General features: G+C 43.0%; 1 protein-coding gene across 1 annotated transcript; it reads left to right on the plus strand.

The window, feature by feature from the left end:
- The first annotated feature begins 1,211 nt into the window (after window positions 1-1,211).
- Window positions 1,212-27,886, plus strand: LOC148020199 (uncharacterized). The gene is made up of 4 exons (XM_087700509.1): window positions 1,212-2,655; window positions 3,958-4,068; window positions 4,257-4,633; window positions 27,046-27,886. Exons 1-4 carry the CDS (start codon window positions 1,507-1,509, stop codon window positions 27,188-27,190), a joined length of 1,782 nt encoding a protein of 593 aa, XP_087556635.1. The 5' UTR covers window positions 1,212-1,506; the 3' UTR covers window positions 27,191-27,886.
- Window positions 27,887-27,986: the final 100 nt, after the last annotated feature.

The following is a 27,986-nucleotide window of genomic DNA, read 5'->3' on the forward strand; positions in this document are numbered from 1 at the left end:
GTAATGGGAGTATTGAAATGGACTTGAGAGAAGAATACTCGGTCACAAAGGCAAAGCGAAAAGAAGTGATGCCGATGAAGAGAGCTCATTATTGTGTAATAATAGCAAAAAAATTGGTAGCCTTATCTTGGGATTAGCAATGCAATTGAAGCCCTCCACCTTTGATTGTAGGCAAAAGTGTGCAGTGTTCACTTTGTGGCCAATCTATCTCAACAATTGGAATGACAAGAGGATCATGCTCTAGGAGATTCAAGATGATGCAATCATAGAGATAAAAGACACTACCACTCAAACTCCTTCATATCTCTCACCCATTCATATTTTCTTTCAATTGATGAAATCTCCTTCTCATCTATATAGGAGAGCCATGTCCTCTCTCAAGAGTAGGAGGTCACGAGAGTGTGTCCACTAATGGAAACAACTATTTTTGCTCTCACAAACATGTGCACACACACACACACACACACACACACACACACACTCTCTCTCTCTCTCTCTCTCTCTCTCTCTCTCTCTCTCCGTGGGATGAAGCATTGGCATTTCACATACTGAACGAGCAATTTCTAGATCCTTGGTAAACTGCCAAACTAAACCCCTCTAAGTTTCTACGAGGCCTTACATGTCCAAGATTGACTTGCACATGATGCCTTTAAGAGTATGGAGTGTTTTAGCCATGCAAATGTTGACTTGTGACTGACCTTGCCATATTTGACATTGAAAAGGAGAGAGAAATTGAGATGACCCCATTGTTTGGCCTTGCCACTAGGGAGACAACAAACCTTAGAGAGAGAGAGAGAGAGAGAGAGAGAGAGAGAGAGAGAGAGAGAGAGAGAGAGAACCTTCTTCACCACCTTGGACCTCCTATAAACTATGACAAGTTCACAAAGAACCCTCATTTTTGAGGATACTCCATCAACTTTCGTGAGTTCTAGCAATCAAATTCACTTAGTTAAGTACACCACACCCATGTCAAGTTCACCGGAGGACATCAACTTGCATAGGCAGAATTTACTTGCGTGTGTCTTGGGTCTAACGTTGTATGCCTAATAAGTGAGAAATCTCTGAAATGAAGGCACAATGATGAGAGGCTAAAGGACTCTCCGTCTCGTCTTTTCGTCGTTTCCGTCTTTTGTCTTGGTCGTCATGCGCACGTCCGCAGCAGAAAATAACATCACGCACAAAAGGCAAAAAGCAACAAACATCATCAGCGAGACAAGGGGCATGGAAGACCACTACCCCACACCCTGAGGAAACACCCCTCCCCCTCCCCCCCGGCCCCGGCCCCCCCGGCCCCGTCGCGAGGCTGGAGCTTTAACAAATCAGCAAAACACTCCCTTCACCTTCTCACTAGCAATCGGCAGGTCGGAAAATCGATCCTTGCCTCATCTCGCATTGCCCAGTCTAGTGTTCAGGTCCAGACATGGCGTCCTTCCACACATATTCTGCTGCTTGGATGTTAGGTATGGCTGCCCCTCAGCTCTGGACAGAAGACATCTTGCCTTAATCATGGGGCTTACCTGCAAGATTTGCTTCGAGAATGCTTCCCAGGGACCTTCTGGCATGCATGCCCGCATCACTCCCTGTGGACATGTCTTCTGCCAGCCCTGTGCCACCACCTGGTTTCGCAGCGACTCCTCGTGTCCTGTCTGCCGGTACTGCGTTGAAGGCATTTCATCGCTCATTGCCCTGTATGATCAGGATGCAGGCCTTCAGTCATCACCTTTTGAATTGGGGGATGACAAGGTCGACCTGCCAGGGGATGCTACTTACAATGGTGCAGGGCACCCTTCTGAGAGCCATCAGAGAGAGTATTCACTGGCGACAAGGGCAAGCAGTTCATCAGGGGCAGAAAATGGAGAGGGTGGAAGATCACTTGAAGTAAAAAGTTCAAGTGACCGTGAAGCAGACTCCGGTCAAAGGCATCACGGAGATGATGAAGATGTTCATGTCAGATTTGTATTGGGGAAGGTAGCGGAGCGCTGGCAACAGGTGATGATTGAACGGGCTAAGCTCAAGGTGCAGGTAGCTCGACTTGATAAAACAAAACAGGAGCTTCTAGGGCAGCTCCAAAGGCTAACGGAGGAGAACATGGCCTTGCGGAATGCTTTGAATGGGAGGTCATGTGCTATGTCACGGCGGCGAGCTTTGCCATTTGCCACTGGGGATCTTGACAAACAACATGACCACTGGGATTCTTGGCTGTTAGGAGATGCTCCTCCCAGCTATCGCAATGGTGATTTTGAACTATCCCCTTTAGCTCGTGTGAGCACAGAACAGAGCTATATTGGGTTGGATGCTGGAATTGGAAAGGCTTATCCAAAACCCCCCGAGAAAGTCATGGAGAGGCTGCAAGCCAACAAATGGGAGTTGGTGCATACATTTAACATGCACTCAGGCCCAGTACATGGCATAGCTGTCAATCCAACAGGAAATCTCGTGGCAACAGCATCATGGGATCATTCATGTAAAGTCTATGATGTACATTTAGAGGAAGAGGTAGCTGTTCTATCGGGCCATGATCTAGGTCTATATGCTGTGAAGTTTTCACCATCCAAGCGCAATGTTGTGGGAACAGTAAGTTCGGATCATACTTGCCGACTTTGGAACGCAGAAAATGGAGTATGCCTCTGTGTTCTAGAAGGTCACACAGATGAGGTGCCTGGCTTCCCTTTTCCTCTTTTTACAGTTTTTTGTCTGCCATGTTCTTCAGCTTCTCTCTATTCCCTCTGACTGGGTAAGACAACTGATGCTTACTTCAAAGTTTACTGTGAATCAGTGCATTGCAATAGCTCCAGGTGTGGTTTTGTTTAACAAAAATAAGATGTGAAAATTGACAGTAATACACATGAAAGACCTTTACCTTGTAGGCATCCTTCTGTGTACATGTGCAGGTGCATATGCTTTTATTTCTTCCCCCTTTTTCACATACACTTACAGTCATGGAATCAAGAGAGCTTACTTTTCTAAACAAAAGTACTACGAATAGGTCCTGATATAGGAAGTGGAGGACAAGGACAGAGAGCCATGCTTCAGAGGGACACTTCTTTATAGGGAAAAGGAAAGCCAACTCATGGGTTGGTTCGATTGATTGGTCAAGCAGTTATTTGACTTTCATTGGTCAGGAATTGGTTCCCCCCTGACCTGCAGCCTCTCCACCTCTCCATCTAGCAGTTCCAGCTTTGTCCAGTTGTATCCAGGAAAATTTTCCTGTTGACAGCTTTGCTTGATTAATGGTATGCCTTATGATGGAGCTTCTGTCATGTGATGATTCCAAAGACAGCAAACAAGGCTAAGCTGACATTCCTGACCGGATAATCAGCACACAGCAAAAATGTAACTGGCCTGAGTGATGGTTCTGATCTGACGGATGGATTTGATGCTTGAAGTTGCACACAACTGTTCGCATTGATAAGGTTTTCTGACTAAATTGTCTGCCATTGATCATCACTACCATGAGTTTGTACATGTAGCCAAAAAAATCAAACCTTTTGTTAGGCATGCCAAACTAAGGCTGAACCCATACTCAACTCCAGTGTGCAATAGTGAATCAGCTCTTCCATTTTATACTTATGATTAGATTGCAAGCACTTGGACATAATCTATTCATATCTTTGTTGATGTTGCCTCATGGGTGTTCATGATTTTATTTACATTGCCATGCAGCACCTCAAAATTGTAGTCCTCCGTTAACAAGGTACAGATGTGCCCAAAGGAGTCATGTTATCAGGGCTTGTGCTAGTCGATGCATGTGACTTGAAATGTGTTCAAATTTTGCTGGCAATCGATGGTGAATCACTATGTAAATTTGTGCACCTTGCAACCCTTAGCATCCTCGAATTTATCTTCTTTGGGACAAGCAGTTGCATTTAGTGCTTACAGACTATGGAAGGTTAAGCAGAGGATGCTGTGCCAGAATTGTAGAATTTGAAGCTAATTCCTTTCCGCATTTGGTGATAGGTGAATGGGCTTGCATTTAAAAATGGTACACATCTCCTTGCAACTGCGTCTGACGATATGACAAGCAAAATTTGGGATGCAGAGAAGGGAACATGTGTAACGAGTTTGAGGGTAATCTGGCCAGTGATTTCCAGTACGATTTATTGGCATTTTAGAAAAAGATAGTTTTGATTAATTTCTTTCTCTTCTTACTATACATTACTTATGAAGCATGTGGATGCTAATGTTTCTGAGTAGTAGTTTGTCTCTTTGCAGATCTGAAGGGCAATTCTTGTGCTTATTAATTTTTTGGTTTTCAGGGTCACCGCCATGGAGTGTATGGTGTTTGCTTCCAGCCGCAAGGTCATTTACTGGCAACTGCTTCATTTGACTTAACAGCGAAATTGTGGGATCCACGTTCTGCAGAAAGCATTCGTACTTTGAGGGGACATCTAGAAGATGTCATAGGTGTTGATTTTGACAACTCTGGTAACATTTTGGCTACTGGAAGTGATGACAAGACCTGTCGTGTATGGGATCTTCGAACCGGGAATGTGTTGGAAGTGCTTGAGGACCATGGTGGGGAGGTGAAACGGGTTGTTTTCTCTCCATATAGCAAATTGCTGGCAACTACTTGTGGGGACACTACTGTTAGGCTCTTTGATACAGCCACATTCGAATGCCTTAATGTATTAAGGTAAGTTCCGAATATCAAATTCCAAGCTTTTGATCCTATTTGTGTATGGTGTGGCTGCTGATTTCATGTTGTGATGCTTACTACACCAAGCAGGTGTATGTTATGTGTGCATTTGCTGTATTAATGCAGTTCTCAAAATTTCTCACCATCCATTTGAGTACGAGCTTGCTGAGTGCTCATAGGTGCATCTCACATTGCTAAGTCAGTTCTTCAATTTATGCCTTATATGATCATATGACAAGCACTGCCACTTGAAATCATAAAACTGTGTATAAGTATCCATGTGTAACAACAGGTGTATGGTACTGACAAGCAGTTAGTCACTTGAGAAGTATCAAATCATAAACCAAACAGCAATGAAATATTATGACGAACTCTGCTGGTTTTAGTCTTCATTCCTGTGTAAAGGGATGAAGGGCTGCCTCCAATGCTTGGTTGGTACGAATTTTGAAATTGTGTCCATGCTCCAATGAAATTGGAGAAATGGATGGGGTTGGAAGCAGCTTAGTTCTCAGCAAAAACCATGAATTTGAATAATTCAGGAAAGAAAATACTAAGGCTTTCTCCTTCATGCATGTCAATACCTGCTGTGGCTAGTTACAGCTATGACCCTCCTTTAGTTTGGCTCACTCAGCATTAATAGGAGATGGCAGGTATATCAGTTGGATGTTAAGTCAGCCTTTCTTGATGGTAATTTGGGGAGGAGATCTATGTTGAGCAGCCTTTTGTGTTCTTATCTTTTGATGGTAAGGTGTATAGATTTGGAGATTGCCTTAAGCAGGCTCCATGTGCGTGGAATGAGAAGATTAGACTCTTTTCTTTGGGAGAAGTTTGGGTATTAGGGAGATCTACTTTTGGTCCAAACCTTTAAGTCCATAGCACAGCTGAAGTGTTTCAATGACAAGTAAGGCAATTAAGCTACCCGCACCACGCAAAGGTACACAATGTTCAAGCTCTATGTGGATGATCTCATTTTGATAGATGACAATGGCCAAATGATTTGGCAGACTAAGAAGACACTTAATAAGGAGTTTGAGATGGTAGATATGTGACTTCTTCACTTCTTTCTAGACCATGAGATATTATAGACTGAGATGGCCTCTTGTCAAAAGTGGATGCAATGATGGAAGCGTGGAAAATTGCTGTAATAGACTGCTGAACACAAGAGACAAAGGAAAGAGAAAGAGAAACATTGCAAAAGAAAAGAACATTGAATAGAGAACTCAAAAGCAAAGAGATGCTCGGGAAATGGAATCCATATACCAAGATATGAGATAGTAGAGAACCAACGAGAGTCACTGACTGTGAAGGCATTGGCATCTGCTCCTCTCCCTCCACCAAATCCAGTGAGATGATGAATGATAGATGATGCATGATAATAATAACTATGGAGGAGAAGTGCCTAATAAATAGGCTGAAATAATGCCACAAATGATGTCAGATGGGCCAGCAATAAATGCTATAAACACCATCAAAATGACAAAAAAAAAGCCTAAAATATCTAGAATGTGCCCAGTCCTCTTTGGCATGCATCGACTCTCAACCATGTGACATATCTGCTAACACCTCTCTCTCTCACAGCAGCAGCAGTGTGTGCAATGATGATTCTTATCCCTCATCTTCCATCTCTCAAGTACGACGCCTTCTATAGATTATAACGATTTGCTTATTTCTAGGACTCCGAACACTATTTTATGGGAGAAGTTAGCTCCACTTGTATTGGAGCACAAAGAACAATTAAAAGAGATAGGTGTTGAGAAACCCTTCACCCGCAGTTCTACATTCTGCGTTTTGCATTTAGGGTTTTGCTTTTTTCATTTAGGGTTTCACAGTGGACAGCCCCAAAAAGGGGCTGGGCACCCACAGTGGGGCGCCACCCTAGATAGCCGACGCCCTCCCTCCGGGCGCCACCCTAGACAATCTCTTGCCTATTTATAGCTGTCTCTGTTACTCATTCTTCACGGTTGATTCATTCAGTCAGTTACCTTTTACCTCTAGCCTCTCCATTGCCCTCACATCCCTTCAGGAGGACATTGCGGTTAGTGGTTTGTGGCTGTCTTCATCATCTTCCTTGTGCTACGGCACCCTTGTTCCCTTGTATCACATTCACTCCATGTTTCAGATCTTCATCATTCCATTCATCAAAATTTCTTCTCTCTTCTCTTCTCTTCTCAGTGTTTACTGAGTTCACTCTGTGTTCCTCCCCGCAAAACCTACTGCCTCGCTGGTATGTCATCTTTTGACATGGTATCAGAGTTGGATTTGCTCAAATAGCGGCAAAGATCTTCCACTCTAGTGAAGGCAAAGACCTGGCGGGTTCGGCATCCACTTCTCTTTTTCCGTTGCATGAACATCCTAACTGGCGGCTGCTCCCTCCTGTGTTTGTTGTTTTCTGCTGCTGGCGGCTGTTCTCTGTAGCCTGGCTGCAGATTTTCTCTCTCCTCAGCCTGTCATAGCAGATTTTCTCTCCCCTCGTTGTCACTGCTGTTTTTTTCTCTCCTCAGTCTAATGCATCAGATTTTCTCTTAGCATGTCGTAGCAAATTTCCTCTCCACTGCCTGCGTTTGCTGTTTTCTCTCTTCTGTAGCCTGCGTTTTTAGTATTTCTCTCTCCTCACCTACGTTTTTCTACTGGTTGCAACCTCTTATTGCTGGTCGCATCCTCCTCCCAGTGGTAGCTCACTTCCAACCCTTCCATTGCCCTCTTAGCCCTTGAGGCGGACATTGCAGTTCATGGTTCGTGTCATGAGGACATGTATTTTTGAAACCTCACTTAACATGTGGATTAATTTTTAATCACATTATTAAGTAAATGATGCACATGTGAGGTGCAACTGGGGTTAAAGTAAATTTATGAGCCCGAGACCCGAAGAAATCACGGGATGTCAAATGCAAAAGTTACTATAAATTATGCCGCACAGGTACTTGGTGGTATTTGGTGCTAGTAGTTGGCCTAGGTCATCCATTTGGTCATAAGTGTACTGTGTTAGTTGGTGATACGAGAGAAGTGGCATTTAATGGTACCTAACACCAATCTGATGGTCAAAGATGACGCAGAGACTCTCTCGGGAATGGAAGTTGCCTAGCCGATTTAATTATTGGCCAGTTAGATTATTTTTCAAGGCACCGAAATAATTATTAGATTAATTTTCAGTATTCTAAGGCTGAAAATTAATATTTAATTATGGAAAATGCTGAAAAAACCATTTGGGAAGGCTGCCACTTGTGGATAATGCCCATGCAAGACTGAAAAACACCTTTAGAGGCTGGAGAGAGGCATTTCTATAAATTCAGCCTGCAAGAGAGAGGGAGGGGAGGCTGCTGGTCTGATTTGCAGCCATTGGAGGACCTTTTGAAGGCAGCCAGAGGCAAAAGAAGACCAATCAACAGCACGAGATAGCATCTACAGGCTGTTTAGCCAGGGCAGCAGCAGTAAATGACTGATTTTCTTCAGTTCTTTGCATCTACATGCTGTTGTGGTAGGGCAGTAGCTGCACTTGACTGATTTTCAGTCATTCTTTGCGACAAAACTCTGAATTTCCCCTCTCATCTCCTAGCCATTTCACAGCTTTGCTCCGAAAATCTCAGCATTTGGACCCTTGGAGGCCGAGAAATTGCAAATTTCTCTGTTGTAAACCTTAATTTACAGCAGAAATTAGGATTTAGTAGCAGCTTTGGGAAGCGTGCGAGAAATTGGAAGCTCCAAGACTTGGATTCAACAAGGCTGAAGGTGAATTTCAGCTGAATTCAAGTGGAGGATTAGCCAACCATTGAATTTGGGGCATTTCCATCGTCTATGAAGTGGGTGAAGGCCAATTGAGTGCCCGAATCAAGGGGCAAAATAGATTGAAGACTTGCTGGACTTTGGACAGCAAAGGGGAGTTGAAATACCGAAAGGGATTGGGAGAATCCCATTGTAAGTTAACTTTTTCTTCAATAAAGCTAAAGAAATACCGAAAGGGACGCCAATTTTGGGCCAATCGGGTGTGCATTGTCCAAGATCAGTAGGTAAATTTGTATTTTCAGATTTGCATTTATTGTTTGTTGCGGTAATTAAGTTGTAATCAGGGATTTACCACCCTATCCGAGGAGGAAGGCTGGTTTCAGTTCATGGTTGACCTCTTCCTTCTTCAGCAAGGCACACTGGTATCCATGGTTTCTTCACCAACAGATAACCAGACTACTGGGTGCTCCTACTGTGGCATCACCTGACACACCACCGATGTTTGCCGACTTCGACCTTTGCTCTCCACCCCCCGGAGTATACGCGTCTCCCACCCGGCACTACCTTTCCCACCTCTCCTTTTTGGGCCCTAGAGATTGTTCTACATCAGCTATCAGAGTACTATACTCAAGGCAATAAGACCCATCCGATGCACACTAAGTCCTTTCAAGCACATGGAGGATCAATTGATACTATGACTTTCTAGAGATCATCGCAATGCCAACGACAGTCTTCTTCCACCTATTTTTGGGTATAGTGGCTACCATGGCCCGCGGTTTTGCAATTCGCTCCATCGAGAGACAGTGATTGTTTGATACCGTCTCCTTATCAGTTTGCTTCTTCGAGAGACAGTGGCTGCTCGACTCTTTCATCTTCTTTGGCTTTCCGGTCCACTCCATTGAGAAGAAGCTATTGTTGCCTACTCAATGCTCAGTCTGAGCCCCACGCTTCACCCTCGCCTACTTAGGTTTGAGAAGCCACCTTTGGGAGTTTTTCACTATCCTAGATATCTTCTTCGGCACAATCGGTGGCACTTCCTTCATCCTCAGAATTTTCGGAGTCCATGATTCATGAGTTTTTGGATTCCCTATCTACCTAAGAGGGGGATTCAGAGGGGGATGATCTTTCTTTACCCTCCGAGGGGGCATCTACATCTACTGCGACTTCAGAGGGGGGCTCCTATTCCTCCAGTTTCAAAGGGGGTCCCCACCCACCGCTCAATCCTTCGCACACCTTGACGGAGGCCTTTTACTTTCTTCTTCTACCCTTGGTTGGGGTGGCTTTCTTCCAATGCTCATCTCACCTATTGATACCCAAGATCTGGAGGATCTACCTAGATCGGGGCCTTGGAGGTTCATCGGTGACTTGGTGACGAGGCCTTCGTATTTCTTCTTGCATGGATGCACAGAGCTAGTGGCTTCTCTCCCAAGGTTGGGTTTCCGGTTCTCTAGTTCACTTTGTCTACTATTCTTTATTGCAGGTTACCTTTCAGGTGGAAATTTTGGATCTTAGGGATTCTCTACATCTTCTTCTTGCTCTTCTTCTTGCCTTGGTTACTTGGTCAGCATGGAGCAAACTTCTGAGATCGAGTACGGGCATATCCTTATGGTTCTTGGCACCACACAAAGTTCGACATTTCTCTTATGCATTGCATATTTTCATCATCTTTGTACTAGGGCGCTTGGGCAAGTGAACAATTTTCTCACGAGGGACACTGTCCAAGTGGCACTTGCTGCATGAGCATTCTTCAGCATGTAGCATTCCATCTCCACCTCACTTCTCTTCTTTCCCTTTTTGGGCCTGAGAGAGGGTGTTCAGAAACCCTTCACCCGCAGTTTTGCGTTGTGTTTTGCGTTTAGGGTTTCACAGTGGACAGCCCCAAAAAGGGGTTGGGCATGTTGGGATGTTAAGGTCCTTTATTCACCTTTGTGTATTGTATATGTGTATTATTATGTTGTACATGTTAATGCGCCCTTATGAGCCCCAAGTATAAATACATTTTATTCTTTGTGTACCAACACATTGTTGGTACACCCAAATCAGATCACACTCTCTATATCGCTCTCACTCACCTGCACATTTCTCCTGCTCCGAATCCTCACGCTTCCTCTATCCGCGTACTCAACAACTGGTATCAGAGCTCGACGGTACAAGACCGGCAGTCATTGCAGACAATGCAGTTGTTATTGAGACCAATGGATCAAACGAGCTGTTGAGGTGTAGGCAATAGCCGCAGGAAGTAGTTGCAACAGAGCGGGTGACATGCAGTATTGCATGACAGGTCAGCCGTGACAAGAGCAGGTAGCATGTGATAGTCAACAAACAATCGGGTAGACAAGACGGATTGCTCGCGATCAGGACCAGTCGACGGGGTCCAATGGGCAGGCGACAGGAGGCGCGTGTGACAAGCCAGCACCAGCGGGCAAGCGACAGGAGGCTGCGCGTGGAGGACTACTAGTGACTCGCTCTAGGTAGACCGATGGGACGGGTAGGCGATAGGTCACGTCACGCGATGGACTGACGTGACAGGATGGGCAAGTCAACGGCCCCCTCCCATTTTTTAAAATAAAAAATTTCAGTTCATTTTTATTTCTTCCCTTTCAGGCTTTCACACACATAAGCACAGATCATAAATCTGTCCAAATCTGCTTCTCGAAATTTGGGTTTTTCCCAGATTTGATGCTGTTTATGCTTGACAATGACATTTGTGTCAGAAATTGCAGACATTGTGTATGCTGACCTCAGTTAAATTAGGGATTCTGGCAAATTTGTTGAAATTTTGCTCATTTGAGTAAAATTTCTTGATATTGGACATGAAAAAATGTGGGCTTTTCATGTATTGATAAAATTTTGCTCAGTTGGGTCAGATTGGCTGACATTTATACACTGTTGGACCTGGAAATTTGGGATTTTGTGCAGATTTTGGTAAATTTCTGTAGTATTTACCCGTGTGGTGGTTGGTTTATGTAAAAACTGCAGAGGTTTATTGCTGGTTGGGCAAGAACAACAGTGTATTTGTTGGTTTAGCTTGTGCTCTTGCAGTTTAGTGCATTTACACTTGTGTTTGTGATAAAAACAGCTGCAACTTCTTCCAATTTTGACATTAAGAGTTTGATGAAAATCAAACGGTTTGATGGTTAGGGTTTTGACCTTTGGAAAGACCGTATGCAGGGCATATTGTTCTTAAAGGATTGTGAGGATGCTTTGCAAGATGATAAACCCGCACAAATGTCTGATGCAAATTGGGCCAAAGTCAACAAAAATGCTGTGGCTTATATAAAGATGGGTGTCATTGATGACATTTTGACAGATATTAAGGGCTTAGAGACTGGTCATGCAATATGGGAGAAGCTGAAAACTACCTATGAGATCACCACACCTGTTAATCAGGTGCATTTAATGCTCAAGTTGGTGAATATGCGGCCGGATGAGTCCAACCTTGCAACTGAGCACTTGAGTGTATTTACTGGTATTTTAAATCAGCTCAAGGATGCTAATTGAGATTTTGATGATAAGTTGAGGGCGATCTTTCTGATCATGACATTATTTGATTCGTGGAAGACCTTGGTAGTTTCTCTCAATAATAACCCTAATCTCTCATATGATGGTGTGGGGTTCAATCTTGAATGAAGAAATTAGACGTAAGTCTAGTGGAGAAGGCATCAACTCAGCTTACAATGTTAGAGGCAAGGCTAAAAAGAAAAATGCAAATGCTAGATAGAGAATCAGAAGCAAGAGCAAAGGAAAGGAAAAGAGTGATGTTACTTGCTATCAGTGTGGTTGGAAGGGCCACAAGAAGCCTGATTGCAGGTACTACAAGAAGGAATAAGAGAGAAAGAAGAATGTAGAAGACAAAAAGAAGAAAGAGGATAAGACATATACATTTGAGGCAGCCAAAGGCAAGGAAAAGGCCAATGTGGCCTTAAATGTAGTCATAAAGGAGCTCTCAGATGTAGGGGCTATAGTATATACAGTAGATTATGATGCCCTTGTATGTCACATGCAGGATATGTAGATTACTTTTACTGATGTGATTGATGCACTTTTGTCAGTTGATAATGGTGTCACGCAGACTTGGATTGTAGACTCTGGTGCCTCTTTTCATGTAACTCCTTGCTTGGAGTGTTTTGCTATGTTCAATGCAGGTAGTTATGAAAAAGTATATCTTGGAAATAACCATGCTTGCATCATTCATGGGATAGGCACTGTACACTTGTCTCCGGATAATGGGCAAGAGCTTGTGTTGAAAGATGTGAGATATGTGCCTGGCATCAAGAAGAGTTTACTATCTGTTGGTAAGCTTGACTTGCATGGTTACACTACATTGTTTGGTGGTGGTTTGTGGAAATTGAAAAAGGGTTTCATGCTGATTGCAAAAGGAACCAAGAAGGGCACCTTGTATTATCTGCACTGTAAAGTTTCGAATGGCAAGTTTCTTACAGTTGTGCTGAAATTGGCTGTCATTTGGAGTTGTGGCACAAGGGATCAGGTTATATGAGCCAGAAAGGACTTGATGTCCTTACCTTTTTGAAGAGGGTTGATGGAAAAGCTCTAAACTTGATTTTTGTAATGATTGTCAATTTGGAAAGCAAATGAAAAATTCCTTTTACTCTGGTGTCTCTTGTAAGTCCAATGTCTTGGACTTAGTGCATTTTGATGTATGTAGTATGCCCTTGAAATCATTGGGTGGTGCTGCATATTTTGTCTCTTTTATTGATGATTGTTCCAGGAAGATTTGGAAAAAGAAAAGTGAAGTGTTTGCTGTTTTTAAAACTTTTCATGTATTTGTGACCACTCAGATAGGTAGAAAGTTGAAATGCTTGAGAATTGATAATGGGGGTGAGTTCACATCTATTGAGTTTAAGTCTTTTTGTGACTTGCATGGAATCAAGAGGGAGCTTACAGCTCCTTACAACCCTTCTTCAAATGGTGTGGTTGAAGGATACAATAGGACTTTATGTGAGAGAGTGCGGTGGATGTTGTCCATTGCTAATCTCTCTCATGAATTTTGGGGAGAGGCACTTAAAACCGCGGTTCACATTTGCAACCGCTCTCCAAACAGGTCCTTAAATAATGGCATCCTTGAGGAGGTTTGGTATGGCAAATTGGTCTCATATGACCATTTATGGACATCCGGTTGTGATGCTTTTGTGCATATTAGAGATGAGCAGAGGAGTAAACTTGACCCGAAATCCACCAAAGGCATTTTCACGGGCTATGGTGATGAGGGTGAATTTGGCTATAGAGTGTGGTTACCACAGTCCAAGAAAATTGTTCGCAGCCGTAATGTTGTGTTTAACGAGGCAAAGTTACTGAAAAGTACTTTAGCCTTTGATGAAGACATGAAAAAGGTCAAATTGTAGAATTTGCAGCCATCTATTACTTCAAATGATGATCCTCATGATGCTGTACCACAGGCTGAAACTGATGATCAGCCGGTTATTTTTGAGCTAGATGATGATGGACAGCAAATAGAAGCACAAGGAGGTCATCGACAACAAGATAGACTTGTTGATTATGAAAATGTAGGTGTTGGAAATGAAAATGAAGGTGCTGTACAGCATGAACAGCATGCTAAAAATGGCTTACAACAGCCAATAAATGCTGAAAATAATGCCTCCAGATGTAGATCCAATTCCTAAGAATGTAGATCATTGGGTACGCAAGTCTACACGTTTAAGAAGGTAGCCACATATCTATGACCCGATTCCTAAGAATGTGGATCATATGTATGTGGGTGAGCCTCTTACATATAAAGAGGCCAAGCCATGCAAATTCAGCAATAATTAGGAGCTAGCTATGCAAGAAGAGATTAAATCTCTGTATGCTAATGATACTTGGGATCTTGTGTCGTTGCCCAAAGGAAGAAAGCCTATTCCAAACAAATGGGTTTACAAAGTAAAGACAGGTGATGGGAAACCCTAGTACAAGGCAAGATTGGTTGCCAAAGGGTATGCATAGAAGGAAGGGATTGACTTCCAAGAGGTCTTCTCACCTGTTGTGAAGATGACCACTCTACGTGTGCTTTTTGCTCTCATTGCTATATTGGATTTAGAGTTGTACCAAATGGATGTGAAAACAACTTTTCTGCATGGTGACATTGATGAGGAAATCTACATGAAACAGCCCGAGGCCTTTGTAGTTCTTGGAAAAGAGCAGTTGGTGCGTAAACTAAAACGCAGCTTGTATGGGCTGGAGCATGCACCACGGTAGTGGTACAAAAAGTTTGACACTTTTATGCTCTCTCATGGGTTTACACGCAGTCATGCAAATCATTGTTTGTACATGAAAAAGGATACAAATGGCAACCCCATCATACTTGTTTTGTATGTGGATGATATGTTGCTAGCTGGGAAAAGAAAGACTAGCTTGGATGCTCTCAAAGATAATTGAAATCAGCTTTCTCCATGAAAGATTTGGGGAATAAAGAGCATATATTTGGCATGAGGATTTGCAGGGATAAAATGCAGAAATTGCTGTTCTTATCTCAAGAGAAGTACATTGAAAAGATATTGGACAGATTTAACATGGCTGAAGCTAAGCCTCTTGGGATGTCCTTACCTCCATATCTTAAGCTTAGTAAAGCCAACAGCCCACAAGATGACATGGAAGCCAATGCTATGAAGGGAGCCCCTTATGCATCAATTGGTGGCTCTCTTATGTATGCTATGGTCGCTACTCGTCCATACATTGCTCATGCAGTGGGAGTTGTCAGCAGGTTTATGTCAAATCCTGGCAAACCACATTGGGAGGTTGTCAAGTGTATTCTTGGATATCTAAAAGGTACACAAACGACGTGTATTTGCTATGGGCAGGGTGCACTTAGTCTGTAGGGTTATTGTGATGTAAACATGGAAGGTGACTTGGACACTTGCAGCTCCACTAGCGGGTATGTCTTTACAGTTGTTGGCAGGGTTGTCTCTTGGTGCTCTAGGTTGCAAAACATCGTAGCATTGAGCACTATTGAAGCTGAGTACATATTAGCTATTGAAGCTTCTAAGAAAGCTATATGGTTGAGTAGACTTGCAGAGGATCTCGGCATGTCTATGAGTACTCCAGTGTTGGGATGTGATAGCCAGAGTGCTGTGTATCTGGCTAAGAATGCCATGTATCATTCACACACAAAGCATATAGATGTGCGATATCACTTTATCAAACAGATTCTGGTCTAATCACATTGACCAAGATTAAAACATAGGACAACCTTGCAGATGCTCTTACTAAAAGTTTAAGCAAGGCTCAACATGAGCATTGCATACGACTAGTGGGAGCTTGTTAAAGGTTCACTTCGGACCTTTTAAGTGGAAGATTGTTGGGATGTAAAGGTCCTTTATTCACCTCCATGTATTGTACATGTATATTATTATATTGTACATGTGAATGCACCCTTACGAGCCCTAAGTATAAATACATTTTATTCTCTGTGTACCAACACATTGTTGGTATACCCAAATTAGATCGTACTCTCTATTTGTTGCTCTCACTGACCTGCACATTTCTCTTGTTGCAAATCTTCATGCTTCCTCTATCCGCGCACTCAACAGGGCGCCCACAGTGGGGCGCCACCCTAGACAATTGACGCGCTCCCTTCAGGCGCCACCCTAGACAGTCTCTTGCCTATTTATAATTGCCTCTGTCACTCGTTCTTCACGGCTGATTCATTCAATCCGTCACCTTCTCTCCAGCCTCTCCACTTCCCTCACATCTCTTCAGGAGGACATTGCGGTTCGTGGTTGTCTTCATCATCTTCCTTGTGCTACAGCACCCTTGTTCCCTCGTATCACATTCACTTCATGTTTTAGATCTTCATCATTCCATTCATCAGAGTTTCTTCTCTCTTCTCTTCTCTTCTCAGTGTTTACCGAGTACACTCCGTGTTCCTCCTTGCAGACCTTACTGTCTCGCTGGTATGTCATCTTTTGACAATAGGAGCTAGTGGATCTAGCTTTATTAAAGCTTTTACTATAGGTTCGGAATAATGGGACAATAAAAAGGCGAAGAAGGCCAAGAACAAGAAGAAACAATTTAAGCTCTTGGAGGGAGGTCTAAATGCTGAGTGTGGGAAGGGTATCCGTCTTGAGGAGAAGTGTTAGAATAAATATGCTCACCTTTGTTTGAAAGTAAAGGATGGAGCTAAATCATCTGAGCCTTCCTCTACCTTTGCTCCAGCTATTACTTACGATCTATGATTCTTCGTATCCATGAGATAGAGGAGTCTTCTTCATCAACTATCTCATCTTCAAAGATGTCTTAGCTTATTGACAATGATGCTTCAAGTTATATGACTTCTTGAGGAGATTTGTTGTTGGATCTTCATTCATCAAAGGGTATAATCACTATTGGTGACATTTCTTTGGTGCCTATTAGTGGTGTTGGCAATATGCCATTATTGCAAGACTGTGCGTTGAACTTCATTTTGGAAGTCTTACATGTTTCAAATTTGGGCTTTCCGCTTCTCTGTAACAAACCTTTTGTATATCAATTGTTACCAAGACATATTGACTCAATAATTCCAAAATAATTTGATGCTCATGTACGTTGAAAGATGATTTATATTATTGAAGTGTTTTAAAATATGAATAAATGTGCATCTTTTTGTTTAAGGGTAGCTAATGGTCAGAACGCTGTATAATTATACTTGGGTCTGTCAGAAGTGGTGCAACAATGTTTCAGAGAGGGATTCTTAGGATGATGATGAGCTTATTCATCGATAGACTACATCAACGGATTGTTAGAAGTGGTGCAGCAATGGTAGCATAGACAAGTGCAAAAATAAAGTGTTGAATACAAGATAAAAATGAAAAAAAATAGTCCACGGAAGAACATTGCAAAGAAGAGAACTTAGAGATGTGCTCGGGAAATGGAATCCATATACTAAATATGAGATAGTTGTATATAATAGTGAGTCATTGGTTACGTGGGCACTGGTACTGGCTCCTCTTTCCAATAGGAAGTCCACATAAAGAATGATAATGACTATATGATCAAGGAGGAGGAGAAGCCTAATAAATAGGCACAAAATAGGCCACGACGGTTGGCTATCATTAAATGCTGGCTGATTGGCACAAAATGCTAGTCTAGCATAAAATGCCAAGCTAATAAAATGCCTAAAATATATATAAAAGTGCCTAACCCATCAGGCATGCATAGACTCATATATAAGTTGACAATTGTGTGATATGCTCTCTCAGATCATGGGTGATCTGATACAATACAATGATATAATGATAATAACTCATCAACGTAGAACCACCAGAGTAGAACCATGGATATCCAAGCAGTGGGTGATCAAGTCACCACGAAGGTATTAGCAGCTATGTCAGCTCATGTGTGAGTCTGAGTTGCAAAGGCTTGGGCACATTATTTAGGCATTTTTTATTGTGTCATTTTATGGTCATATTGAGCATTTATTGCTGGCCAACCAGCATTAAATGCTGGCTGACCTTACATATTTTATGGCTTTATTTGTGCCTATTTATTCTGGGCTCCTCCTCCTCAGTTGGTCAGTTCACCACTTGGAGTTCCCGTGGAGAGAGGAGTCGGTGCCGGTGCCCACGCAGCCAGTGACTCACTATTGTATATGACAGTCTCGTGTCTAATATATGGATTCTATTTTTCTAGCATACATCTGAGTTCTCATCTGTATTGTGTTCTTTCTTTCCCTTTCTCTTTTGTCTTGTGTTTCAGCGGTTTATTACAGCTTATGTTCATGCTTCTAGTGCTGCACCACTTTTGACATGGTATTGGATTTCAGGACTTGTGCACCTGCTATGTTTTCTTGCTGATTTCGAGACTGTTTTCACCCTTGCCAATCAAGTGACTGCTGCTTCATATAAGCGACCTGTTTTACCTGCGCTTTTTGCAGATTTGCCATCGCATGATGTCTACAGTCCCTCTACTGCCTGTGTTTTCAGTTTTCAGGCTGTTGCGACAGTTTTTCAGCCTATTTGTGGCAGTACTCAGTCTGCATTTTGGTGTTCCTAACTCCTTTCTGGCTGGGCGACTATACCTTCAGGCCGTTTTTACTGTTTTTGACTGATTTGTTGATTTTTAGCAGCAGCCTTTGTCTTCTTTTGGTCAGATTTTGGGTTATACTGTATGTGAACTTTTGTTTTTTGCAGTTTGTGCTCGTGTTTTGGCTGTGTTCCCTCTCCAAATACTTCTCTTCTCTACTTCTATTCTAAATCCTCTACAGATGGCTCCTCCATGCATATCCACTGATGACAAGCTCCATGGACCTGATTATTACACGTGGAGTGCGGTGATGAAGGCCAGGTTATCCAGAAGTGGTTATGGTACTTGGTTGGCGGAGCTCTTGCATGCCCTCAACAACCTTCTTCTATTCTAGTTGATTTTGATGAAGACAACCATGAGGAAGCAGTGCTTACATGGAATTTGGATGATGCCCGTGCTTATTCGGCCTTACTTCAGTGTATTTCCAAAGAAGTCCTACCGGCGGTCACCTCCTGCAGGACAATTTCAGACATGTGGTTGAAGTTGCAGTTAATGTACGAGACTCCTTCCACCATGAGGGCCGTTACTCTCTATGGCCAACTCCAACAACTGAAGTTTAAGATACAATCCAATCATTCCTACTTCGAGTTATCCAAATCCAGGATGAGCTTTGCACTATGCGGTCTGCCCTATCAGAGGCACATCTTGTTGGTACGGTACTCTACAAGCTTCCTCGGGAATTTGATGGAGTGGCGAATGCTTTACGGGTGTAGACATCTACGACTTCTGTTATTTTCTTCGTATGTCCTTGATGCTACTTGAGCATGAGGCGACTTTGCGACTATAGGGGCGGTTTCTGTCACATTATTGAGGTTCAGGTGAGGCTCTTGCAGCTTTAGAGAGAGGTTTGCAGATGAAAAAGTCGAAGGCCCAATGTTATCACTGTGGCAAGAAGGGCCACTTGCGGAAGGACTACAAAGAGTTAGCGGCTTCCAAGAAGAAAAAGAAGCATTAGACGAAGTAGGATGTGGACTCCTCTGATGAGTCATCATCTGTCTCAAATTCCGACTCAGATCCTCTGACCAAGGCACGAAAGGGATCCTCTTCTTCGGATCATGGGAAGGGCTTGGTGGCCCCTTCCTTAGCTGCTTTCTAGTGGTGGTGATGAGGTCATCCCTCATGACTCTCCAGTGCTAGAGAGAGGGAGTGTGAGAGGGTGGTGAGATGGGGCAGCTGTGCCTCATCTATATTTCTATACAGATGTACAGGATCCAGAGAGGGACGTCCTTGATGCATCAACCGAAGCCTGGCAGGTACAAATTCTGGAGCTAGGATTGACATCCCGCTTCATGATGGGTTGGTTGTTTGATAGAGAGCGGGTGGCTTTCGTCTGGAGCTCACAAGGAGACACTTTGGTGATTTTGGCTAAAGGAGGGGATCCATGGTCATTTATGTGCTATGGCATTAGTGATAGGATGGTCATGTGTGCTACATCAGTGGCATTGTTGACAGACATTGAGAGCTACTATAATCTTCTCTATTTTCCGGAGTTGGTACGATCGACATCGACATCAGGTTCTCTCCGAGGCACCTTGGTGGTGGCTTGATCACCCACTGCTTGGGTATCCATGGTTCTACTTGGTGGTTCTATGTTGTATGGTTTATGATTCATTCTCATTGTACCATTGTATTGTATTAGAGCACCCATGATTTGAGAGAGGGTGTTAGCAGATGTATCAGCTCATGTGTGAGTTTGAGCTGCAAAGGTTTGGGCACATTATTTAGGTTATTTAGGCATTTTTAATTGCGTCATTTTATGGTCATATTGGGCATTTATTGCTGGTCGACTAGCATCAAATGCTGGACGATTTGACATATTTTGTGGCATTATTTGTGCCTATTTATTCTGGGCTTCTCCTACTCAGTTGGTCAGTTCACCACCTGGAGTTCTCGTGGAGAGAGGAGCTGGTGCCAGTGCCCATGCAGCCAGTGACCCACTGTTGTATATGACAGTCTCGTGTCTGATATATGGATTCCATTTCTCAAGCATACATCTGAGTTCTCATCTGTATTGTGTTTTTTCTTTCCCTTTCTCTTTTGTCTTGTGTTTCAGCAATTTATTATAACTTACGTTTACGCTTCCATTGCTGCACCACTTCTGATAATAGGTGCCTTGGAGAGAACCTGATGTCGATGTTGTTCATACTAGCTCCTGAAAATAGAGAAAAACCATAGTACGTCTTTGTGTCCAACATCAACGTCTCGCAATAGCATACAAGACTATCCTGTCAAAAATGCTTTTGAACATATGTGACTATGGATTTCCAACCTTTGGCTAGATTACCAGAGTGTCCCCTCATGTGAGCTTTAGACTAGGAGCCAAGTGTGCTCTTTGTCAAATAAGAGCCCACGTGTGCACATGTATACCTAATAGATGAGGTATGTGTGAGTGCGCAACGGAAGTAAGAACATGAACATAGAGAGAGAGAGAGAGAGTAGAAAATGAAGGAAGAAAGACGGCACCGACTTAAATGAATGCTGGATACAAAGATGTGGACTGATCAGTCCCTGCACGCAGCCCAGAGCTTTAGTGAGGGCACTAAATCAGGCTGGGAAAGATGGTAGCACCAACGTTGGAGAGGAGACGAAGCAGTGTGTGCTGAATGTGCTAGAAGAAGTGAGTGAGGCTGAATAGGGGGACTGCTATATATAGCCCCCAACCTTTAGATTTGGACGACCTGTTGGCGGTAGCCCTTAAACTAGCCAACTGCCCAAGAAATGGGGCGATTGCATAGAAAATGCCCTAAATGGGCAAACTGCCACCCAAAAAAAAAATGCATACTAAAATAGCAATACCCTAGATTGACAGAGCTTCTCCGTCTCCTGCCAGAACAGGAGCTCACAACCAGGAGATGATAGACAAACATACAAAATAGGGCAGGCTAACACTCCCTCTCACATCTTGGGAGGATCTAAAGACCCAACAAGCGCATGTGATGAAGCAAAGAACCCTGAGACAAAGGCTTTGTGAAGAGATCAACCGATTGTTCGCCGTGGGACAATAGGCCACCACTAGCTCTGAATCCATGATCCGCTTGCGAACATAGTGATATTGAACCTCAATGTGCTTTGTGCGAGCATGAAACATCGGGTTCTTCGCTAGAGCAAGGGCACTCTGGTTGTCCATGCGGAGCTTCGTAGGTCCTGTCTGGGGAAAGCCAATCTTTGCCAGCATACGACCGAGCCAAACTGCCTCCATAGCGGTCAAACATAAGGCCCGATACTCAGCCTCTGTAGAAGAAAGAGCCACCGTAGCCTGCTTCTTGCTGCTCCAAGAGATAGCTTTTGATCCAAGAGAAAATGCATAACCTGTAGTGGATCGTCTCGAAGCCACATCACTTGCCCAATCAGAATCACTCCATCTAGAAAGAGTGACCCCCTCTCCATACATGATCCTATGGGAGATCGAGTCCCTTGCAAATACTGAAGGACATGCAAGGCAACCCTCTAGTGATCTTGTGTAGGAGTCTGCATAAAAGAAGACAACAAAGCGACCACAAAAGAGATATTCGGCTGAGTGTGGATAAGCCAGATAAAAGAGCCAATAAGGCACCTGTAACGGATGGGATCAGGAAGGGGAACTCCATCTACCACAAGCTTGGACTCGGGGACCATGGGGCAAGAAATAGGCCTACACTTGGCCATACAAAACTCCAAAAGAAGCTTGGAGATGTACCTGTGGTGGGAGATAAAAATGCATTGTGTCATTTAATAGATGTCCAATCCAAGAAAGAAGTGGAGGATCCCAAGATCCGTCATGTTAAACTCTTGCTGAAGAATAGTTTGAGTGTGAACCACCTCCTGAGTGTCGCTCCCTGCAATGATAAGATCATCAATATACAAAATCAGCAAAACACAACGGCCACCCGCAACCTGGTGTTGAGCTAAAAATGCATTAGCTTTACTAAAACAGCCCCAAAACATGCTTAATTAATGAAGAAACTTTGTTGGTTTAAAAGAAATGGGTTCCTAGAGAGTGTCTGTGTCCCATAAGCACAAACCCACTTGGGAGGGCCCAATTTTTCTATAAATAAGTATGCTACCCTCCATTCAGTCCTCAATCACGTTTTTGCAGGTTTCAAGCGTTTTCAGCTTGCTACCCACACCCCTTTTGTGGAGGACATCGCAGTCTTAGCTGTCCCTTGCTGTCATCTACAGTCTGGTGCTTGTTTCTAGCCTTCCATCTACAGCAGAGCAACTGTTGCTGGTTACTCTCCATTCAGAAAATAATCTCTTTTTTGCAGATTTCAGGTATTTCAGCTTGCTGCCCACTCCCTGGATGCGGAGAACATCGCGGTTCAAGCTGGCCATTGCTGTCTATAACAGTCTGGTGCATGTTTTCAGCCTACCATACACTATTTAGAGCTGATTTTAGCATACTGACTGTTGTTGCTAGTTTTTCCTGCGTTTTTAGTCTCTCTCTCTCGTGCACTGCCATCGCCGTCTGCATCAGATTCAGCCTTCCTTGGTTGCGTTTGCCAGTGTTTGACATCCGGAGGCTGCCTCGCTGCGATTCAGGATCCATTCAGAGTACAACACCCTCTCCAGCTCATTACCCTTGCCTTGATCCTTGAGATACAGGAGTTCGAGGTTCAATATTCATTCACTGCATAGCGTGTTTGCTGCATAAGCATTGTATGTTCAGCAGTCATATCACTTCATTTATTTTTTGTGTTCATTGTCTGTGAGCTACCCCAAACCTAATTGTGTTCTTTTATTTGTGCTTTGTTGTACGGTTTTTGTTTGTGTTTGTGTTAGGGTATTTCTTTACATGGTATTAGAGCTTGGTACCCTTTGAGAAAGCTAGGTCTTTGATCTGAAAGCTCTTTGTAGAAGCAAGAACAACAATAGGTTCAAATGACTTCAAACACAATAACACCAATTCAATCTCCAGAATCAACTATGCTGAGATCCGAGCGGGCAGATCAACTTGCTCCACAAAGTCTCGACATGGTGGAAGACACTTTTGACCACACAGAAGAAAAGCTATACAAGCTGTCTACGGAAGAATATTATGTGATCATGGCTTATAGACGAAAGAAGATTGAGGAGCTCGATCGAAGGATTGCCCTATAAGAGAAGCTACTCAATGAAGGTATGCATGAATTTCTCTCTTCAGATATTGCGCATAAATCTGATGATATTTCAGGACTGTCGAGACCTCCATTAGGGATGGGCTCTCCTATTGGAGAAAGAGATCCAAAGTATGTTCCTTTCTTTCATCTTCTTCCGTTCACTTCGGTGCAAGGTACTTTAGATTCGTCTTTCGTTCCTTCGTCTTTAACCTCTTTTGCTTTGCAATATATTGGTAGAATTCATGAGGAATGAAGAGTACAATCCCTTGGCTACGGAAAAGGTTCTCTTGAGGACCAATTCTTGTATGTTAACACACGTCGTGGGGATTATAAGAAAAAGCGATGTATCTCTTCTTGTACCCTTCCTTCTTCCTATCAGCTACTTCCACTATCACCCTCTTACTTTTCCCATCCATCTTACTCCACTTTTCCGACACCTCATGGTTTTATCTTATCTTCAGTCAAGCATGTATTCAACGACAAGACTCGTTTCAACGGGTCAAACTTTACCACTTGGTTGAATCTAATGAGACACGTCCTTGACTCACAGAACCTATGGGATCTTGTGCAGGGGTTGGAACCCCAACCCAATCTCATACTTGTTCCATACGAGGTCGTCCTTTCATGGAAGGCTAGGAATGCCTCCGCTATTGTCGAGCTGATGCAGGGCTTATTGCCTGAGTTTTATTCTCAACTTCAGTATTTTGACTTAGCGTCAGAGCAATGGGCACACTTGATTGACCGCTATGCGGCTCGAGATAAGACTTGTATGAATCTTAACCATGAGCTCCAAAATTTCAAAATCTCTGATCCGGATGACTTAAAAGTCAAGTTGGTTGAGTATCAGCATCTTCTTGCCGAATTCTCCACTACGGGGACTCCCAAGTTCTCTGATGATCAGGTCACACTGTTTCTAAACAAATTCCCTAGAAAATTCTTTAATTTTGTGAAAAGTATAGTTTCCAAGCCCACCATACCTACTTTCTATGAATTTCAATGTTAGCTATTGTGTTATGCATGGTTGTTCGATCAATTTCATATGAATACTACCTCAGAGGGGGCTATTGTTACTCATTCTTAGAAGGGGCAACAAGGGAAGGGTAAACAAAATCAGACCTCTACTTAAAAACAAAATCAGTTCGAGGATTCGCAAGGAAACTCCCAGTCACAACTCAAACCACTGAGTGGCAGAATGTAACTAAAAAGAATAGGTATTGTTAACATTGTCAAAAAGGCTAGCCATTTTGACGATGAGTGTCGATCAAAGGCAAGAGGCACACCACCAAAACTTAAGTCTCAGACCCCCGTCCCTCAGTTGGGCAATCCCTAGCAGGGGAGGTAGGGTGATGTGGCAAGGGGCAGTTCAAAGGTCAGACTCATACTGCCACTGCTCAGCCATCTCAGTCGACAACGTTCTCAACTCTAGAGGGCTTGTGTGACTGGTCTACAAAGGCCCACATCGTCTTTGTAGAGACATCAGATGTGAGTCTCGTTCGTATCTGTGAGTTGTCTCTCCACAAGGTTGCCGCAGAGGCCCACTTATCACAGCTGAGCACTTCAGCTTCTGTTTGGATTGTGGACAGTGGAGCTACACATCACATGACTTGTATAGAGGACATCTTTCGTACTCAAGCCCTTGCAGCCGAGCGAGTCTGCGTAGGAAACAACTCCTCGGTCAAGATTTAGACTGAAGGTTGCGTCAGTTTTGCCACTGACAAGGGTCCGGATTTGGCTTCGCTGGACTATGTATACCATGTCCCTCGCCTTAGCGTGAACTTGTTATCTGTTCAGTGGCTTTGCTGGTTGGGGCGAGCAGTTTTCTTTACATCGACCACAGTCGAGGTCCTTGACTCCGAGACTGGTTTAGCGATTGCTCTCGGTGAGGCACAACCCAATGGTCTATACCACATGATACACTTTTTGACCAAGCTGATAGCCCAGAACCTCATGTTCCATAGCTTCTAGGGCTTAGCCACATCTCGAGAGCCTACGAACAATGATTGTCTTTGGCATCTTAATTTCAGTCCAATAATAAATCAATAAATCAAAAAATACATGACATTGCATAAACTTTGGCAATTGCCCAACCTGAATTTTAAATTCCTAAGCCCCTTGAAAGTATTGAAAGTCTCCACAAACCCTAATTATAGACATTAAATGATTTACATGCCTAATTGCCATGACACCAAAAGTCTTTTCCAAAGGGCTATTCAATGTCTGCGACCAACATTTGTCCTAGTTACCATTTTGGCATGTGTCATCAATACCCCCCATTGCCCAAGCTAGGATATTTTGTCACTGTGACTCACATTCAACTTAGCTTCACAAGTGCACCTCACATGTGCAAGTGTCTGAAAACCATCAAGTTAAAAATTCACAATCCCGTGACACAAGATGCGAACTTCACTTCTCTTTTTGAGTTGCTATCTACATCTAGTGTGCAGTTAGAAGAGGCAGAGCCCTACCTCCCCAAGAGACCCTCCGGTCTAGTAGACTGTGGAGGCTGGCTTTTCACTTGGTTAAGATTTTTGTGACACTGATCAAGAAACTACCACTCTTCCCACCTGCATAGCTTTAGATTCTAGCAAGGCGCTCTGTAGCTCGTACTCTCTCTTTTGCTGCATATTTCGACTTTTACTAACCTACATCTTACATCTTTAGCATGTTTATATATTGGTAGTGGGAATACCTAAAAATTACAAAATGCACAAACCATAAAAGCATTTTCATTGAAGTAGAGATGTGCATGCTCTATTCTCATGGGTACTTATGCTTATTGCTTGTGTTTCAGTGTGGAACTAATGTGTACAGAGACCTACTGTTTTTCTTGGGTAGAGGCTTGGGATAGTTTGACACTCCTATCTTGGTTGTGCTCTTTGGGTGGGCTTCACACTCCGGACCAGCATGGAGGCTGTTGTTGCAATGGGAGAGAAGAATAGAGTATAGAGAAGGTATTGTACAAGATTAGGCTGGAGATTGTAGTAGGCACACAAATAACCTTCTATTAGATAGTAGTCCTTTTAAAGAAGAACCTCCCTTTGCATGAGTGAAAAGTGCGCTGCCACCGCACCAAAGTACAAATGCGAAGTGTACTCATAGGTCAAAATGAAGCACTGCTTTCTAGTCAGTGGTTCACATTCAAACAGGTAGGCATGCAGGCCAAGTAATGAATGGGTGCCTGCGGTTTTTGCTTGAAACAAGTGAGCAAGGTTGTATGACAGTGGTTTTGATCATGTGTTGCATCATGTGATACTTTGAACAAGAGTTTTGTGAGCTTCTTGATGAATATTTTAGGATATTTTGCCGCTGGTTGCCTTTAATGTCAATACTGTTGGGGGTGAAGCCTACTTCAAGTGATTTAGAGATCAAAATTAATAGTTATGCTTGCCAAGTAACTTTCTTAACCAAGGGTTTTTAGTTTGCTTAAAACAAGCGAGCAAGCTTGTGAGACTGGTTTTGGTCATAACTTTGTAATCTGTGACACCTTGTACTGGTTTGAAGTGATGAACTACTTGCTTGCAGCTTTTGGATCAAAGAGAGTGATTTGTAACACTTCTATATAGTGAAAACCAGTCCTAACACCTATTATTTGTTTTGCAGTTCCCATGGTGATCATGTGTTTGATGTTGCATGGTCTCCAACTGCAGAGTTTCTGGTCACAGCTAGTCATGACCATTTATGGAAGCTATGGATACCGAAAGTGCAGGAATTGGGTGTACTGTCATCAAATTTCAGTCATTTGTAGAGTCAAAGAGATGCTGTGTTGCTTATTGGTTCTGTCCGTCTTCTAAGGGATTGTCCTGTTAGTGGATATGAACCTCAGGCTGCACAAGAGTAGTTAATATAGAAGGCAAATGCATCTGCCTTCTTGCACTGCTTTAAGTTATGCTGTGCAGATAAATTTATGCAAGGGTATCATCAATAGTTGGTCAACAAGTTGTCTAAACAACCCACAAATATCAGTTGTACACAAGTAATACATATGGGGACTTGTTGATACAAAACCCTGTTATCTGGCATGTCATCATAACAGCTATTTCTTTGCTGATGTTCTAATATGTTACAGAACCGAGTGCAATTAAGTACCATCAGCTGGGCATGTTGATTTCGTTGAGTGATTCATTTGCAAGAATGTAGTTTATAACATCAGATATTGCAGCTGCGTGGGCAATAATCAGGTTCGACTAGCCCTAAAAGATAAGTTGAAAATCACACTTCTGAAGTGTCTTTGTTTGTACGCTGATGTAATTTGATTGAAGAATTTGCCCCAACGTCGTGTCAACTGGATACATAGAAAATCTTTGGGCTCCATTCTAACAAATTTTGTGTGAGATTTGTTAGCATATTTGATATGTATATATGGGAACTAGGGCCAAGAGAATGTGGAGAGATGAGGATGATGAGCTTGAAGGATAAGGATTGAAGTTGGCAAGTCAAACTTGACCCAATGCAATGTATCAAATGTATACATGAGCCTATTTAAAGAGGCAATCTCAATGCAATGAAATATGGTGGTTTTCTTTACGTCTCAAACCTATGGC

Source organism: Lygodium microphyllum, chromosome 19 (assembly GCF_053477565.2).
Source record: "Lygodium microphyllum isolate KBCC chromosome 19, Lygodium_microphyllum_v1.1.10, whole genome shotgun sequence".
Classification (NCBI taxonomy): Eukaryota; Viridiplantae; Streptophyta; class Polypodiopsida; order Schizaeales; family Lygodiaceae; genus Lygodium; species Lygodium microphyllum.